Here is a 19,119-nt window from a genome sequence, read left to right as displayed (position 1 = left end):
CCTGAAAAAAATCCCGAAAAAAATCTCCAAAAAATCCCCGAAAAAATCCCAAAAAAAATCCCCCCAAAAAATCCCGAAAAAATCTCAAAAAATAAAAAAAAAAATTCCCCCAAAAAATCCCGAAAAAATCTCAAAATAAATAAATAAATAATCCCCAAAAAATCTAAAAAAATTCCCAAAAAAATCTCAAAAAAATCCCCCAAAAATGTCAATTTTCTGTGCCCCAAAGCCATCCCAGCTCCTGGTTGGTGTGGTGATGATGCTGCTCATCGCTCATTATGAGTAAATAGCCCAAATGTCCCCAAAAATCCTGGAAAATTCTGGAATTCCAGAAAAAATCCCAAAAAAATCTCAAGAAAATCTAAAAAAAATCCCCAAAAAAATAAAAAAAAAATCCCCCAAAAATCCCAAGAGTCCCAAAAATCTCAAAAAATCCCCCAAAAATCCCCAAAATCCCCAAAAATCCCAAAGAGTCCCAAAAATCTCAAAATCCCCAAAAAATCCCCAACAATCCGAAAAGATCCCAAAATCCCCCCAAAAAAAAAAAAAAATCCCCCAAAAACAAAAAAATCCCGAAAATCTCCAAAAAATCCTCCAAAATCCCAGAAAGATCCCAAAAAATCCCCCAAAAAATAAAAATCCCCCAAAATCCCCCGAAAAAAAAAAAAATCTCCAAAACCCCCAAAATCCCAGAAAAACCCCCAAAAATCCCCAAAAAATCCCCAAAAATCCCAATTTTCTGTGCCCAACCCCATCCCGCCATCCCCCTGGGAATGGAGAATCCATTCCCGATTTTTATCCCCAATTTCGGGACCAAATCTCATCCTTTCGCCTCTCCCGAACTGAAATTCGGGGTGTCGCTCACATCCCGGATGGAATTTGGGGAGAAATCTGGGAATTCCGGGGAAATTTCGGGAACTCTGCCGGGTTTGGGATTATTTTTTTTATATAAATAATGATGTTTGTAGCGAATCATGTCGGATTAAAGCCGAAGGTGAGGACGAGCCGAGCGCGTGGATCACTCTGTGGCGGGAGGAAGGAAGATTGAGGCGTTTTGGGGGAAAATCGGGAAAAATTCCGATTAAAAAAAACCCACATTTTGGAGCACCAACCATAGAGTTGACCTCCGGGGCGGACAGAGCGGCTTACCGGAAGTGGGCTGTGCAGCCGCCGCGGCGCGGTGGTTATTTCGGGCGCCGCCATGTTGGGGAGGTCAGCGGGGCGGCTGGCGGGGGTGGTGGCGCTGGTCACCGGTGAGCGCTGGGAGGTGACAGCAGGGGACAGCGCGGTGGCGACACCGCGGGGAGGAGGTGACAATCCTCTGGTGGCAGTTAGGGGGAGGAGGGATGGAGGATTTCCGTGGTGGCGGCGGAGGGAAGGTCGTGTGGGCGGCGCCATCTTGGGAAGGTCGGGGTGAGGTTTGGGGACATGGTGACCCCCGGGGGTGACAGCTGGGGGAGTTTGGGGGTGTCTGAGACCCCACGGGTGACATCTGGGGACATCCCAAACCCCATTTAGGTGACATTTAGGGACATCCCAACCCCCACAGGTGACAATAAATGACATCCCAACCCCCCCAGGTGACATTTGGTGACATCCCAAAACCCTCAGGTGACACTTGGGGACATCCTCAAGCCCACAGGTGACATTTAGGGACATTTAGTGACGCTCAGTGACATCCCAAGCCCCTCAGGTGACATTTGGTGACATTTGGTGACACTTTAGGATATCCAAACCCCATTTAAGTGACACTTGGGGACATTTAAGGACATTTGGTGACATCCCAAACCCCATTTAGGTGACATTTAGTGACATTTAATGGCATTTAGAGACATCCCAACCCCCCCAGGTGACACTCAGTGACATCCCAACCACCTTAGGTGACATTTAGGGACATTTAGGGACATTTACTGACATCCCAATCCCTTAGGTGACACTTTAGGGACATTCAGGTGGCACTCAGTGACATCCAAACCCCATTTAGGTGACATTTGGTGACACTTTAGGACATCCAAACCCCATTCAGGTGACAGCTGGGGACATTTAAGGACATCTGGTGACATCCCAACCCCCACAAGTGACACCTGGGGACATCTGAGACCAAATTTTGGGACATTTGGTGACATCCCAACCCCCTCAGGTGACATTTGGGGACATCCCAAACCCCCCAGGTGACACTTTAGTGACATCCCAACCCCATTTAGGTGACATTTAGGGACATCTGAGACCCAATTTCGGGACATTTGGGGACATCCCAACCACCACAGGTGACACTCAGTGACATCACAAACCCATCCAGGTGACATTTGGTGACATCCCAACCACCTTAGGTGACATTTAGGGACATTTAGGTGACATTTAGTGACATCCCAACCCCATTTAGGTGACACTTGGGGACATTTAAGTGACACTCAGTGACATCCCAACCTCCATAGGTGACATTTGGTGACACTTTAGGACATCCCAACCCCATTGAGGTGACAGTTGGGGACATTTAAGGACATTTGGTGACATCCCAACCCCCCCCAGTGACACTCAGTGACATCCCAACCCCCTCAGGTGACATTCGGTGACACTCAGTGACATCCCAAACCCCTTAGGTGACATTTGGTGACACTTTAGGACATCCCCACCCTCCCAGGTGACATTCGGTGACACTCAGTGACCCCAAATGTCCCCAAACCCCCTCCCGGTCCTCCCGCCCGCCAGGGGGCGCCAGCGGCATCGGCCGGGCGGTCAGCTCCCGTCTGGCCCGGCACGGCGCGCGCGTCGCTGTCGCCGATCGCGACAGGGCCGGGGCGGCCGCGACAGCCGCGGGGCTGGCCAGGGACACTGCCGGTGACACTGCCGGGGACACCCTTGGGGACACCGCTGGGGACACCGCCGGGGACATCGGGGGACACATCGGCGTCGGCGTGGATGTGGCCGACGGGGACAGCGTGGCGGGAATGCTGCGGGAGGTGCAGGTGAGGGCGGGGCTGTCGCGATAGGGTGGGGGGGGATGGCGATAGACCGCGATATCTCGCGATAGGCTGAGGGGGATCACGATAGGATGGGGAAATCGTGATAGGAGAATCGCGATAGGCTGGGGGGAATCGCGACAGACCACGATATCTCACAATAGGCTGAGGGGAATCGCGATAAGAATCGCGATAGGCTGGGGGGGATGGTGATAGGAATCATGGTAGGCTGGGGGGAATCGCGATAGGGAGAGGGGGAATCGCGACAGACCACGATATCTTGCAATAGGCCGGGGGGAATCGTGATAGGAATCGCAATAGGCTATGGGAATCACGATAGGAATCGCGATAGGAATCGTGATAGGGGAATCGCGATAGGCTGGGGGGAATGGTGATAGGCTGAGGGAGAATCGCGATAGACCACGATATCTCGCGATAGGCTGGGGGGAATCGCAATAGAATGGGGGAATCGCGATAGGGGAGTCGCGATAGGTTGAGGGGAATCACGATAGGCTGAGGGGAATCGCAATGGGAATCGCTATAGCAATCGTGATAGGCTGGGGGAATCGCGATAGACCACGATATCTCGTGATAGGCTAATGGGAATCACGATAGGCTGAAGGGGAATCGTGATAGGAATCACGATACGGAGAGGGGAATCGCGATAGGAATCGCAATAGGCCGAGGGAATCGCGATAGGAATCGTGACAGGCTGAGGGGAATCGCGATACACTGGGGGGAATCACGATAGGCTGAGAGGAATCGCGATAGACCGCCATATCTCGCGATAGGCTGAGGGGGATCGCGATAGGAATCATGATAGGAAGAGGGGAATCGTGATACACTGGGGGGAATCGCGATAGGCTGAGGGGAATCGCGATAGACCATGATATCTCACGATAGGCCGGGGGGAATAGCGATAGGAATCGCAATAGGCTAATGGGAATCGCGATAGGAATTGTGACAGGCTGAGGGGAATTGCGATAGGATGGGGAAATCGTGATAGGCTGGCGGAATCGCGATAGAATGGGGGAATCACAATAGACCACGATATCTCGCGATAGGCTGGGGGGAATCACGATAGGTTGAGGGGTATCACGATAGGCTGGGGGGAATCGCAATGGGAATTGCGATAGGAATCACGATAGGCTGAGGTGGAATTGTGATAGGGTGAGGGAATCGTGATAGGATGGGGGAAATCGCGATAGGCCGGGGGGAATCGCGATAGGATGGGGGAATCGTGATAGGGGAATCGCGATAGGTTGAGGGGTATCACGATAGGCTGGGGGAATCGCGATAGGCTGAGGGGGAATCGTGATAGGAATCACGATACGGAGAGGGGAATCGCGATAGGAATCGCAATAGGCCGAGGGAATCGCGATAGGAATCGTGACAGGCTGAGGGGAATCGTGATACACTGGGGGGAATTGCGATAGGCTGGGGGGAATCGCAACAGACCACGATATCTCGCGATAGGCCGAGGGGAATCACGATAGGAATCGCGATAGGCTATGGGAATCGCGATAGGAATTGTGACAGGCTGGGGGGGATCGCGATAGAATGGGGGAATCGTGATAGGCTGGGGGGAATCGTGAAGGAATCGTGGTACAATGGGGTGAATCACGATAGGCTGAGGGGGAATCGCGATAGACCACGATATCTCGCGATAGACCATGATATATCGCGATAGGGCGCGATTTCTGACAATAACCACGGGGAGTTCTCGCGATAGGCCGTGATATATCACTCGATAGACCACGATATATCGCAATAGACCACAATTTCTCTCTATAACCATGGTGAGTTCTCGCGATAGGCCACAATATCTCACGATAGGCCGCGATATCTCACTCGCGGCTGCGATATATCGCGATAGACCGTGATATATCGCGATACACCGCGATTTCTAACAATAACCACGGGGAGTTCTCGCGATAGGCGGTGATACATCGCTCGATAGGCCGTGATATGTCGCGATAGACCACGATTTCTCTCTATAACCATGGTGAGTTCTCGCGATAGGCCGCGATATCTCGCGATAGGCCGTGATAGATCGCGAGAGACCGTGATATATCGCGATACGCCGCGATTTCTAACAATAACCACGGGGAGTTCTCGCGATAGGCCGCGATATGTCGCGATATGCCGCAGTATATCGCGATAGACCACGATCTCTCGCGATAACCACAAGGAGTTCTCGTGATAGGCCACAATATCTCGCGATAGACCGCGATATATCGCGATAGACCACGATTTCTCTCTATAACCGTGGTGAGTTCTCGCGATAGGCCGCGATATCTCGCGGTAGGCTGCGATATCTCGCGATAGGCTGCGATATCTCGCGATAGGCCGCGATATGTCGCGATATCACCCCCTATCGCGACATATCGCCCTCTATCGCGCCGCGCGGCCGTCCCCAGGAGCGTTTCGGGGCTCCCCCCGGGGTGCTGGTGAGCTGCGCCGGGATCACCCGCGACCGGCTGCTGCTGGAGCTGGGGGAGCGCGAGTTCCGCCAGGTGCTGGACGTCAACCTGCAGGTGACAGCCGAGGGGACAGCCGAGGGGACAGCTGGGGACATTGGGGACATTTGGGGACATTTGGGATATTGGGGACATTGAGGGACATTTGGGATATTTGGGACTTGGGGACATTTGGGGACATTGGGGACATTTGGGGACATTTGGGGACATTTGGGACATTGGGGACATGTGGGATATTGGGGACATTTGGGGACATGTGGGATATTGGGGACATTGAGGGACATTTGGGATATTTGGGACTTGGGGACATTTGGGGACAATTGGGGACATTTGGGATATTGAGGATTTGGGGACAATTGGGGACAATTGGGGACGTTGAAGGTTATTTGGGATTTGGGGACATTTTGGGACATTTGGGATATTTGGGTTATTGGGGACAATGGGGACATTGAGGGTTATTTGGGACTTGGGGACATTCGGGGACATTGGGACATTTGGGACATTTGGGATATTTGGGACATTGAAGGACATTTGGGGACATTGAGGGTTATTTGGGGCTTGGGGACATTTGGGGACAATGGGGACATCAAGGGGACATTTTTTGGCTTTTGGGGACAATTGGGGACATTGGGACATTTGGGGACATTTGGGGATTTGGGGACATTGAGGACATTGGAGACGTTGGGACATTGAGGGATATTGAGGGATATTTGGGACTTGGGGACACTTGGGGACATTGGGGACAACTGGGGACATCGAGGGACATTGGGACATTTGGGGACATTGGGGACATTGAGGATATTTGGGAGCATTGGGGACAATGGGGACATTGAGGGACATTTGGGGACATTGAGGGATTTTGGGGACATCGAGGGACATTGAGGGACATTTGGGATATTGAAGGACATTTGGGGACATTGGGGACATTGGGGAATATTTGGGATTTGGGGACATTTGGGGACATTGAGGATGTTGGGGACATTTGGGGATATTTGGGGATGTTGGGATATTGGGGACAGTGGGGACATCAAGGGACATTTGGGGAGATTTTGGGACATTTGGGGACATTGATGGTTATATGGGACTTCTTGGGGACAATTGGGGACATTGAGGGACATGGGGGACATTTGGGACATCAAGGGACATTTGGGGACATTGAGGATTTTGGGGACATTGAGGGTTATTTGGGACTTGGGGACGACTGGGGACATCAAGGGGCCATTGGGGATTTTGGGGACAATGAGGAGACATTGGGAGCATGGGGGACATTTGGGGACAACTGGGGACATCGAGGGACATTGGGACATTTGGGGATATTTGGGGACAATTGGGGACATTGAGGGTTATTTGGGGACATTAGGGACATTTGGGGACATCAAGGGGACATTGAGGATTTTGGGGACATTTGGGGACATTTGGGGACATTTAGAGACATTGGGGGATTTGGGGACATTAGGGGACATTAGGGACAACTGGGGACAATGAAGGACATTGGGATGTCCTCAACATCCCCTCAATGTCCCCAAATCCCCAAATGTCCCCAAATGTCCCCAATGTCCCCAAATGTCCCCAAATGTCCCCAAATGTCCCCAAATGTCCCTTGATGTCCCCAATGCCCTCATTGTCCCAAATGTCCCCAATGTCCCCAAAGTCCCCAAATGTCCCCACTGTCCCCACTGTCCCCCCCTCGCTCCTCGGCAGGGGACGTTCCTGGTGACGCAGGCGGTGACCCAGGCGCTGGTGGCCTCGGGGACATCGGCGGGAGCGTCGCTGGTGCTCGTGGGCAGCGTGGTGGCCAAGGTGGCGCTGTGGCATTGTCACCTCTGTGTCACCTCCCCTCTGTGGCATTGTCACCTTCCCCTGTGTCATTGTCACCTCCCGTTTGTCATTGACACCTCTTTGTCACCTCCCCGTGGCATTGTCACCTCTTTGTCACCTCCCCGTGTCATTGTCACCTCCCCGTGTCATTGTCACCTCGCTTTGTCACCTCTTTGTCACTTCCTGTTTGTCACTGTCACCTCCTTGTCACCTCCCTTCTGTCATTGTCACCTCCCTCTGTGTCATTGTCACCTCTCCTCTGAGTCATTGTCACCTCTTTGTCATTGTCACCTCCCCGTGGCATTGTCACCTCCTCTGTGGCATTGTCACCTTCCCCTGTGTCATTGTCACCTCTTTGTCACCTGCCCTGTGTCATTGTCACCTCCTCTGTGTCATTGTCACCTCTTTGTCACCTGCCCGTGGCATTGTCACCTCTGTGGCATTGTCACCTTGCTTTGTCACCTCTTTGGCACTTCCTGCTTATCATTGTCACCTCTTTGTCACCTCCCTTTTGTCATTGTCACCTCCCTCTGTGTCATTGTCACCTCCTGTCCTCTGTCATTGTCACCTCATTGTCACCTCTCCTCTGAGTCATTGTCACCTTCCGCTGTGTCATTGTCACCTCCCTGTGTCATTGTCACCTCGCTTTGTCACCTCTTTGTCACTTCCTGCTTATCATTGTCACCTCCTTGTCACCTCCCTTTGTCATTGTCACCTCTTCGTCACCTCTCCTCTGTGTCATTGTCACCTCACTGTGGCATTGTCACCTCGCTTTGTCACCTCTTTGTCACCTCCTGTTTATCATTGTCACCTCCTTGTCGCCTCCCTTCTGTCATTGTCACCTCACTGTGTCATTGTCACCTCATTGTCACCTTCCGCTGTGTCATTGTCACCTCCCTCTGTCATTGTCACATTGCTTTGTCACCCCTTTGTCACTTCCTGTTTGTCATTGTCACCTCCTTGTCACCTCCCTTTTGTCATTGTCACCTCCCTCTGTGTCATTGTCACCTTCCCCTGTCTCATTGTCACCTCTTTGTCACCTCCCTCTGTGTCATTGTCACCTCCCTTCTGTCATTGTCACCTCATTGTCACCTCCCTTTTGTCAATGCCACCTCTCTGTCATTGTCACTTCCCCTTGTCATTGTCACCTCTTTGTCACCTCTCCTCTGTCATTGTCACCTCTTTGTCACCTCAACCACGTTGTCATTGTCACCTCTTTGTCACCTCCTGCTTATCATTGTCACCTCCTTGTCGCCTCCCCTTTGTCACTGTCCCCTGCCCCTCATTTTGGTGACATCCGGTGACATTTTGGTGTCATTTGGTGTCATTTTGGGACATTTTTTGTCGATTTAGTGCCTTTTTGGGGCCATTTGGAGTCCATTTTGGGTCATTTTTGGCCATTTTGGGTCATTTTAGTTCCATTTTTGGCCATTTTTGGTGCCATTTTGGGTCCTTTTAGTGCCATTTTGGGACTTTTTCTGTCCATTTAGTGCCTTTTTTGGGTCCATTTGCTGCCATTTTTGGCCATTTTGGTGCCATTTTCGTGCCATTTTGGGACATTTTCAGCCATTTTAAGTCCATTTGATGCCATTTTGGGTCCTTTTGGTTCCATTTTTGGCCATTTGGGGCCATTTTCTGCCATTTTTGGCCATTTTTGGCCATTTTGGGTCTTTTGATGCATTTTTGGCCATTTTGGTTCCATTTTTGCCCATTTTTGGCCATTTTTTACTATTTTGGTGCCATTTTGGCCATTTTAGTTCCATTTTTGGCCATTTTGGGTCCATTTGGTGCATTTTTTGGTCATTTTGGTTCCAATTTTTGGCCACTTTGGGTCCATTTTTGTCCATTTTAGTTCCAGTTTTGGCCATTTTTAGTCCATTTTGGTTCCATTTGATGCATTTTTGGCCATTTTGGTTCCATTTTATTGCAATTTTTGGCCATTTTTGGCCATTTTTGGCCATTTTAGTTCAATTTTTGGCCATTTTTAGTTCCATTTATGGCCATTTTGGGTCCCTTTTTGTCCATTTTTGGCCATTTTGATGCATTTTTTTGTCCATTTTTGGCCATGTTGGTTCCATTTGATGCATTTTTGGCCATTTTAGTTCCATTTTTGGCCATTTTTAGTCCATTTTGGTTCCATTTGATGCAATTTTTGGCCATTTTGGTTCCATTTTTGGCCATTTTTGGCCATTTAAGTTCCATTTTTGGCCATTTTGGTTCCATTTTTGTCCATTTTTGGCCATTTAAGTTCCATTTTTGGCCATTTTGGTTCCATTTTTGTCCATTTTTGGCCATTTTAGTTCAATTTTAGTTCCATTTTGGTTCCATTTTGGGTCCATTTTAGTTCAATTTTTGGCCATTTTGGTTCCATTTTTGGCCATTTTTAGTCCATTTTGGTTCCATTTGATGCATTTTTTGGTCATTTAAGTTCCATTTTTGGCCATTTTTGGCCATTTTTGGCCATTTTGGTTCCATTTTTGGCCATTTTTGGCCATTTTGGTTCAATTTTAGTCCATTTTGGTTCCATTTTGGGGCCATTTTTAGCCATTTTTGTGCCATTTTTAGCCATTTTGGGTCCATTTGGGGTCAATTTGACACATTTTTTGGCCATTTTAGTTCCATTTTATTGCAATTTTTGGCCATTTTTGGCCATTTTTGACCATTTTGGTTCCATTTGATGCATTTTTGGCCATTTTAGTTCCATTTTTGGCCATTTTGGGTCAATTTTGTTTCCATTTGATGCATTTTGGGCCATTTTGGTTCCATTTTAGTTCAATTTTTGTCCATTTTAGTTCCATTTTTGGCCATTTTTAGTCCATTTTGGTTCCATTTGATGCATTTTTTGGTCATTTAAGTTCCATTTTTGGCCATTTTAGTCCATTTTAGTTCCATTTTTGGCCATTTTTAGTGCTATTTTTGGCCATTTTTAGTGCTATTTTTGGCCATTTTTAGTTTCATTTTTGGCCATTTTGGTTCAATTTTGGTTCCATTTTGGGCCATTTTGGGTCCATTTTAGTTCCATTTTTGGCTATTTTGGGGCCATTTTGGTTCCATTTGATGCATTTTTTGGCCATTTTAGTTCCATTTTTGGCCATTTTTAGTCCATTTTAGTTCCATTTGATGCATTTTTGGCCATTTTGGTTCCATTTTAGTTCCATTTTTGGCCATTTTTGGCCATTTTTGGCCATTTTGGTTCCCTTTTTGTCCATTTTTGTCCATTTTTGGCCATTTTAGTTCCATTTTTGGCCATTTTGGGTCAATTTTGGTTCCATTTGATGCATTTTTTGGCCATTTTGGTTCCATTTTATTGCAATTTTTGGCCATTTTTGGCCATTTTTAGCCATTTTGGGTCCATTTTATTGCAATTTTTGGCCATTTTTGGCTATTTTTGTGCCATTTTGGTGCCATTTTAGTTCCATTTTTTGCCATTTTGGTTCCATTTTAGTGCAATTTTTGTCCATTTTAGTTCCATTATGGCAATTTTTAGTCCATTTTGGTTCCATTTGATGCATTTTTTGGTCATTTAAGTTCCATTTTTGGCCATTTTTGGCCATTTTTGGCCATTTTTGGCCATTTTAGTTCCATTTTCGGCCATTTTTAGTGCTATTTTTGACCATTTTTGGTCATTTTTGGTCATTTTTTGGTCCATTTTGGACTTTTTTTGTCATTTTGTGGTCAATTTTTGTCATTTTTTTGTCATTTTTTTGCCTTTTTTTGCCATTTTTGGGTCATTTTTTGCCATTTTTTGGTCATTTTAGTTCCCTTTTTGTCCATTTTTGTCCATTTTAGTTCAATTTTTGTCCATTTTGGGTCCCTTTTTGTCCATTTTTGGCCATTTTGATGCATTTTTTTGTCCATTTTTGGCCATTTTTAGTCCATTTTGGTTCCATTTGATGCATTTTTTTGCCATTTTAGTTCCATTTTTGTCCATTTTTGGCCATTTTGGTTCCATTTTAGTTCCATTTTTGGCCATTTTAGTTCCATTTTTGGCCATTTTGGGGGCATTTTGGGCCATTTTTTGGCCATTTTGGGCCATTTTTTGTCCATTTTAGTGCAATTTTTGTCCATTTTTGGCCATTTTTGGCCATTTTAGTTCCATTTTTGGCCATTTTTTTTCCATTTTTAGCCATTTTGGGTCTTTTTGGGTCCATTTTTGGCCATTTGGGTTCCATTTTATTGCAATTTTTGGCCATTTTGGTTCCATTTTTGGCCATTTTTCACCATTTTTAGCCATTTTTCCCCATTTTTCCCCATTTTTTCCCCATTTTTCCCCATTTTTCCCCATTTCCCCCATTTCAGTGCCACCCTGTCCCTCTGTCCCCTCCCAGGTGGGCAATTGGGGACAATGTCACTACGCAGCCTCCAAGGCCGGCGTGGAGGGACTGACCAGGAGCGTGGCCAAGGAGGTGGCCAGGTGACATTGGGGACACTTGGGGACACTTTGGGGACATCCTGGGATGTCACACAGTGAACCAAATTTGGGCTTTTTTCACCCAAAATTGGGTTTTTTTCACCCAAAATTGGGGTGACCCCGAAATTTGGGGACATTGGTGGCACTTTGGGACACTGTGGGGACACTTTGGGAGGGGTTGGTGGCACTTGGGGACACTTTGGGGACAATGTGGGGGCAATTTGGGGAGGTTTGGGACACTTGGGGACATCCCGGGGTGTCACACAGTGACCCAAATTTGGGGTTTTTTCACCCGAAATCGGGGGGTTGGTGGCACTTGGGGACAATTTTGGGGGGTTTGGGGACACTCTGGGGACATTGGTGGCACTCTGGGGACACTTTGGGTCCTTTTTGTGCCATTTGAATGTCATTTAATGTCATTTTAGTTCCATTTTGTGTCCATTTAGTGCCATTTTAATGCCATTTAATGCCACTTTGTGCCACTTTGGTGACACTCAGTGACACTTGGTGACACTTTGGTGACATTTGGTGACATTTAATGCCATTTTAGTGCCATTTTGGGGCCATTTAATGCCATTTCAGTTCAATTTAATGCCACTTTGTGTCACTTAGTGACACTTTGGTGACACTTTGGTGACACTTTGGTGACACTTTGGTGACACTTGGTGCCATTTTAATGCCACTTAGTGCCACTTAGTGCCACTTTGGTGACATTTTGTGACACTTAGTGACACTTGGTGACACTTAGTGACACTCGGTGACACTTTGGTGACACTTTGGTGACACTTTGGTGACACTCGGTGCCATTTTGGGTCCATTTAATGCCACTTCATTGCCACTTAGTGCCACTTGGTGACACTCAGTGACACTTTGGTGACACTTTGGTGCCATTTGGGTCCATTTGGTGCCATTTACTGCCATTTACTGCCATTTAATGCCCCTTCAGTGCCACTTAGTGCCACTTTGTGCCACTTGGTGACACTTAGTGACACTTTGTGCCACTTTGGTGACACTTTGGTGACACTTTGGTGACATTTGGGTCCATTTGGTGCCATTTTAATGCCATTTTAATGCCATTTTTGTGCCACTTTGTGACACTTTGGTGACACTTTGTGACACTCAGTGCCACTTTGGGTCCATTTAATGCCATTTAATGCCACTTCAGTGCCACTTTGTGCCACTTTGTGTCATTTTGTGTCACTTTGGTGACACTTTGGTGTCACTTTGTGCCACTTTGGTGACACTTTGGTGACACTTTGGGTCCATTTAGTGCCATTTAATGCTATTTAATGCCATTTTAATGCCAGTTTGTGCCACTTTGTGTCACTTTGGTGACACTTTGGTGACACTTTGTGACACTTTGGTGACACTTGGTGACACTTGGTGACATTTGGGTCCATTTAATGCCATTTAATGCTATTTTAATGCCACTTCAGTGCCACTTTGTGTCACTTTGTGACACTTTGGTGACACTTTGGTGCCACTTTGGTGACACTCAGTGACACTTGGTGACACTTTGGTGCCATTTTGGGTCCATTTAATGCCATTTAATGCCATTTAATGCCACTTTGTGCCACTTAGTGTCACTTTGGTGACACTTTGTGCCACTCGGTGCCACTTGGTGACACTTTGGTGACACTTAGTGCCACTCTAGTGACACTTGGTGACACCTCCAGGTTCGGCATTCGCTGCAACTGCGTCCTGCCAGGTTTCATTGTCACCCCCATGACAGCCAAGGTGCCACCCAAGGTCCTGGCCAAGGTGACACTGCTGGCCTTTGGGGACACTTTGGGGACACTTTGGGGACATCCTGGGAGACCCAAATTTGGGGTTTTCCCGCCCAAAATCTAGGGGTTGGTGGCACTTTGGGGACAATTTTGGGGCTTTTGGGGACATTGGGGACACTTTGGGGACACTTGGTGGCACTTTGGGGACATTGGGGACAACTTTGGGGGTTTTGGGGACACTTTGGGGACACTTGGGGACATCCTGGGGGACCCAAAATTTGGGGTTTTTCACCCAAAATCGAGGGGTTGGTGGCACTTTGGGGACAATTTTGGGGCTTTTGGGGACAATTTTGGGGGGTTTGGGACACTTTGGGACACTTTGGGGACACTTGGGGACCCAAAATTTGGGGATTTTCCACCCAAAATCCAGGGGTTGGTGGCACTTTGGGGACAATTTTGGGGCTTTTGGGGACATTGGGGACACTTTGGGGTCATTGGTGGCACTTTGGGGACAATTTTGGGGACACTTTGGGGTCATTTGGGACACTTTGGGGACACTTGGTGGCACTTTGGGGACATTGGGGACAATTTTGGGGGGTTGGGGACACTTTGGGGACACTTGGGGACCCAAAATTTGGGGTTTTTCCACCCAAAATCGGGTTGATTCCAAAATTTGGGGACAATTTTGGGGGTTTTGGGGACAATTTTGGAGGTTTGGGGACAATTTGGGGACACTTGGGGACACTTTAAGGACACTTGGGGACCCAAATTTGGGGATTTTCCACCCAAAATCAGGTTGATTGTGAATTTTGGGGACAGTTTTGGGGGTTTTGGGGACATTGGGGACACTTGGTGGCACTTTGGGGACACTTTGGGGTCATTGGGGACACTTTGGGGATATCCTGGGGGTGACACAGTGACCCAAATTTGGGGTTTTCCCGCCCAAAATCGAGGAGTTGGTGGCACTTTGGGGACAATTTTGGGGCTTTTGGGGACATTGGGGACACTTTGGGAGTTTGGGGACAATTTTGGGGGGTTTGGGACACTTTGGGACACTTTGGGGACACTTGGGGACCCAAATTTGGGTTTTTTCCACCCAAAATTGGGTCGTTTGTGAATTTTGGGGACAATTTTGGGGCTTTTGGGGACACTTTGGGGTCATTGGGGACACTTTAAGAACACTTGGGGACCCAAATTTGGGGTTTTTTCACCCAAAATGAGGGGTTGGTGGCACTTTGGGGACAATTTTGGGGCTTTTGGGGACATTGGGGACACTTTGGGGTCATTGGTGGCACTTTGGGGACAATTTTGGGGGGTTGGGGACACTTTAAGGACACTTTGGGGACCGAAATTTGGGGATTTTCCACCCAAAATCGGGTTGTTTGTGAATTTTGGGGACAATTTTGGGGGTTTTGGGGACATTGGGGACACTTGGTGGCACTTTGGGGACACTTGGGGACCCAAATTTGGGGTTTTCCGGCCCAAAATCCAGGGGTTGGTGGCACTTTGGGGACAATTTTGGGGCTTTTGGGGACATTGGGGACACTTTGGGGTCATTGGTGGCACTTTGGGGACAATTCTGGGGGGTTGGGGACACTTGGGGACCCAAAATTTGGGGATTTTCCACCCAAAATGGGGTTGATTGTGAATTTTGGGGACAGTTTTGGGGGTTTTGGGGACATTGGGGACACTTGGGGACATCCTGGGTGACCCAAATTTGGGGTTTTTCACCCAAAATCGAGGGGTTGGTGGCACTTTGGGGACAATTTTGGGGCTTTTGGGGACAATTTTGGGTGGTTTGGGACACTTTGGGACACTTTGGGGACACTTGGGGACCAAAAATTTGGGGTTTTTCCACCCAAAATCAGGTTGATCCCAAAATTTGGTGACAATTTTGGGGCTTTGGGGACACTTTGGGGACACTTTGGGGACACTCTGGTGACACTGCCCCTCCCCCAGTTCGCAGGTTCAGTGCCGCTGGGACGCCTGGGGGAGCCCGAGGGTGAGTTGGGGACATCTGGGGACATTTGGGGACATTTTGGGGACATTTGGGGACATTTGGGGACAATTTGGGGACATTTGGGGACAATTTGGGATATTTTGGGGACATTTTGGGATATTTTGGGGACATTTGGGGACATTTTGGGGACATTTTGGGAATTTTTGGGAACATTTTGCTAATTTTTTGGATATTTTGGGGCTTTTAGGGACAATTTGGGGACAATTTGGGGACATTTTGGGGACATTTTGGGAACATTTCTCTAATTTTTGTGATCTTTTGGGGCTTTTAGGGACATTTTGGGGACACTTTGGGACATTTTGGGGACAATTTGGGGACATTTTGGGACTTTTTGGGAACATTTCGCTACTTTGGATATTTTGGGGACATTTTGGGGACAATTTGGGGACATTTGGGGACATTTTGGGGACAATTTGGGATATTTTGGGAATTTTTGGGAACATTTCGCTACTTTTTTGGATATTTTGGGGACATTTGGGGACATTTGGGGACATTTTGGGGACAATTTGGGGACATTTTGGGACATTTTGGGGACATTTGGGGACATTTGGGGATTTTTGGGAATTTTTGGGATATTTTGGGGACATTTTGGGGACAATTTGGGGACATTTTGGGGACATTTTGGGACATTTTGGGGACATTTTGGGGACATTTTGGGGACAATTTGGGGACATTTGGGGACATTTTGGGACATTTTGGGGACATTTTGGGAATTTTTGGGAACATTTCGCTACTTTTTTGGATAATTTGGGGACAATTTGGGGTCATTTGGGGACATTTTGGGGACAATTTGGGAATTTTTGGGGACATTTCGCTAATTTTTTGGATATTTTGGGGCTTTTGGGGACATTTTGGGGACATTTTGGGAATTTTTGGGGACATTTCACTACTTTTTTGGATATTTTGGGGACATTTTGGGGACATTTGGGGACAATTTGGGAATTTGTGGGAACATTTTGCACTTTTTTTGATATTTTGGGGCTTTTAGGGACAATTTGGGGACAATTTGGGACATTTTGGGGACAATTTGGGGACATTTTGGGACTTTTTGGGAACATTTCGCTACTTTTTTGGATATTTTGGGGACATTTTGGGGACAATTTGGGGACAATTTGGGAACAATTTGGGGACATTTTGGGTCAATTTTGGGAACATTTTGATAATTTTTTTGATTTTTGGGGCTTTTGGGGACATTTTGGGGACATTTGGGGACAATTTGGGGACATTTCGCGAATTTTTGTGATCTTTTGGGGACAATTTGGGGACATTTGGGGACATTTGGGGACATTTTGGGGACATTTTGGGAATTTTTGGGGACATTTCACTACTTTTTTGATATTTTGGGGACATTTTGGGGACATTTGGGGACATTTTGGGGACAATTTGGGATATTTTGGGAATTTTTGGGGACATTTAACTACTTTTTTGGATATTTTGGGGCTTTTAGGGACAATTTGGGGACATTTGGTACCATTTTGGGTCATTTTGATGCCATTTTGGGTCACTTTAGGTAATTTTGGGTAATTTTGGGTAATTTTGTGACATTTTGATGCCATTTTGGGATCATTTTAGGTCATTTTGGGTCATTTTAGGTAATTTTGGGGTAATTTTGGGTCAATTTGGTTCCATTTTGATGCCATTTTGGGTCATTTTGGGTCCATTTAGGGCCATTTTGGGTCCATTTTGTGACAATTTGGTGCCATTTGCGTCCATTTTGGGTCATTTTAGGGCCATTTCGGGTCATTTGGGTCATTTTGGGTCCATTTAGTGGCATTTTGGGTCATTTTGGTGACATTTGGGTCATTTTGGGTCATTTTGGGTCAACTTGGTTCCATTTGGATGCCATTTTGGGTCCATTTTGTGACAATTTGGGGTCATTTTCGGTAATTTTGGGTCATTTGGGGTCATTTTGGTGCCATTTTGGGGCATTTTGGGTCCATTTTGGTGACATTTGGGTCATTTTGGTGCCATTTTGGTGACATTTTGTGTCCTTTTGATGACATTTCGATGACATTCAGTGCCATTTGGTGACATTTGGTGACAATTTGGTGTCATTCTTGGTGCCATTTGGGTCCTTCTAGGGCCATTTTGGGTCATTTTGGGTCATTTTGGTGCCATTTGGGGCCATTTTGATGCCATCCGGTGACAATTCAGTGACATTTTGATGCCATCTGGTGACAATTCAGTGACATTTTGATGCCATCTGGTGACAATTGGTGACAATTTGGTGCCATTTGGGTCCATTTTGGGTCATTTTAGGTCCATTTGGGGCCATTTTGATGCCATTTGGTGACAATTTGGGTCCATTTTGGTCCCATTTGGTGACAATTGGTGACAATTTGGTGCCATTTGAGTCATTTTGGGCCATTTGGTGACAATTTGGTGACATTTTGACACCATTCAGTGCCATTTTGGTGCCATTTGGGTCAATTTTGGGCCATTTTGGGTCCATTTTAGTTCCATTTGATGCCATTTGGTGACAATTTGGTGACAATTTGGTGACAATCTGGTGACAATTTGGGTCATTTTGATGCCATTTGGTGACAATTTGGTGACAATCTGGTGACATTCCCCCCCAGACGTGGCAGACGTGGTGACATTCCTGGCCTCGAGGGACAGCGCTTACGTCACCGGGGCCAGCCTGGAGGTGACAGGTGGGTGGCACTGTCCCCGAGTGTCCCCGAGTGTCCCCAAGTGTCCCCAAATGTCCCTAAATGTCCCCAAAATCCCCAATTCCCTCAATGTCCCCAAATGTCCCCAATGTCCCCTCTCTCGTTCCAGGAGGTCTCTTCATGTGACAGCGCCGATGTCCCCAAGTGTCCCCAAATGTCCCCAAATGTCCCCAAATTCCCCAAAATCCCTAATTCCCTCAATGTCCCCAAATCCTCCCAATGTCCCCAAATGTCCCCAAATGTCCCCAGAATAAAAGTCACCTCTTGCCCCAAACTGAAGTGTCCTGAGTGGGAATGGGGGACATTTGGGGACATTTGGGGACATTGGAGGATTTGGGGACATATGGGGACATTTGGGGACTTTTAAGCATTTGGGGATATTTAGAAATTTGGGGACATTTGAGGATTTTGGGGACGTTTGGGGACATTTGGGGATTTGGGGACATTTGGGGACTTTTAGGCATTTGGGGATATTTGGAGGTTTGGGGACATTTTGGGGATTTTTGGGGACATTTGGGGATTTTGGGGACATTTAGGGATTTGAGGATTTGGGGACATTTGGGGACATTTTTGGGATTCTGGGGACATTTTTGGGAATTGGGAACATTTGGGGACATTTGGGGACATTTTGGGGATTTTTGGGGACATTTGGGGATTTTGGGGACATTTAGGGATTTCAGGATTTGAGGATTTGGGGACATTTGGGGACATTTGGGGACATTTGGGGATTTGGGGACATTTGGAAGTTTGGGGACACTTTGGGATTGGTGACATTTTTGGGGATTTGGGGACATTTGAGGATTTGGTGACACTTTGGGGACATTTCAGGATTTGGGAACACTTGGGAATTTGGGAACATTTGGGGATTTTGGGGACATTTGGGCAATTGGGGACATTTTGGGAATTTGGGGACATTTGAGGATTTGGGGAACATTGGGGACATTTGGGGACATTTGGGGACTTTTGGGGATTTGGGAACATTTGGAAATTTGGGGAAATTTGGGGACGTTTGGGGATTTGGGGACATTTTG

General features: G+C 47.2%; 2 protein-coding genes and 2 long non-coding RNA genes across 9 annotated transcripts in view; 1 reads left to right on the top strand and 3 right to left on the bottom strand.

The window, feature by feature from the left end:
- Positions 1 to 684: 684 nt before the first annotated feature.
- On the top strand, positions 685 to 18,362 carry HSD17B8 (hydroxysteroid 17-beta dehydrogenase 8). 4 transcript variants are annotated; one of them, XM_085047384.1, is made up of 10 exons: positions 685 to 1,253; positions 2,710 to 2,819; positions 2,868 to 2,966; positions 5,381 to 5,497; positions 7,142 to 7,240; positions 11,587 to 11,672; positions 13,346 to 13,430; positions 15,356 to 15,398; positions 17,996 to 18,070; positions 18,198 to 18,362. In XM_085047384.1, exons 1-10 carry the CDS (start codon positions 1,202 to 1,204, stop codon positions 18,212 to 18,214), a joined length of 783 nt encoding a protein of 260 aa, XP_084903510.1. In that variant the 5' UTR covers positions 685 to 1,201; the 3' UTR covers positions 18,215 to 18,362. The 4 variants fall into 4 exon arrangements, 3 of the variants coding, with proteins under 3 accessions (XP_084903510.1, XP_084903509.1, XP_084903508.1); XM_085047383.1 differs by having other exon boundaries at positions 2,856 to 2,966; XM_085047382.1 differs by having other exon boundaries at positions 2,710 to 2,966.
- LOC146421494 (uncharacterized) lies at positions 1,695 to 16,527 on the bottom strand. Its single transcript, XR_014848688.1, has 4 exons — positions 16,024 to 16,527; positions 15,692 to 15,743; positions 15,309 to 15,596; positions 1,695 to 1,719 (listed from the first exon to the last, which is right to left on the bottom strand). It is a non-coding gene; the product is annotated as an uncharacterized LOC146421494 (long non-coding RNA).
- Positions 12,185 to 14,292, bottom strand: LOC146421495 (uncharacterized). 2 transcript variants are annotated; one of them, XR_014848679.1, is made up of 6 exons: positions 14,256 to 14,292; positions 13,637 to 13,773; positions 13,319 to 13,455; positions 12,683 to 13,048; positions 12,402 to 12,443; positions 12,238 to 12,266 (listed from the first exon to the last, which is right to left on the bottom strand). It is a non-coding gene; the product is annotated as an uncharacterized LOC146421495 (long non-coding RNA). The 2 variants fall into 2 exon arrangements; XR_014848678.1 differs by lacking the exon at positions 12,402 to 12,443 and having other exon boundaries at positions 12,185 to 12,297; positions 12,498 to 13,048.
- The window catches only part of LOC146421488 ((3R)-3-hydroxyacyl-CoA dehydrogenase-like), a 30,356-nt gene continuing 29,582 nt past the window's right edge, over positions 18,346 to 19,119 (bottom strand). For both annotated transcript variants that reach the window (XM_085047373.1, XM_085047374.1), the window contains one exon: positions 18,346 to 18,541. In XM_085047373.1, the coding sequence (XP_084903499.1) occupies positions 18,346 to 18,541 (196 nt within the window). The remainder of the gene's footprint in view (positions 18,542 to 19,119) is intronic.

The sequence above is a fragment of the Lichenostomus cassidix genome, unplaced genomic scaffold (genome assembly GCF_008360975.1).
Source record: "Lichenostomus cassidix isolate B80296 unplaced genomic scaffold, HeHo_3.0 HiC_scaffold_33, whole genome shotgun sequence".
Taxonomy (NCBI): Eukaryota; Metazoa; Chordata; class Aves; order Passeriformes; family Meliphagidae; genus Lichenostomus; species Lichenostomus cassidix.
The sequence above is the reverse complement of the archived record's forward strand: the minus strand, read 5'-3'. Positions and strand labels throughout refer to the sequence as shown.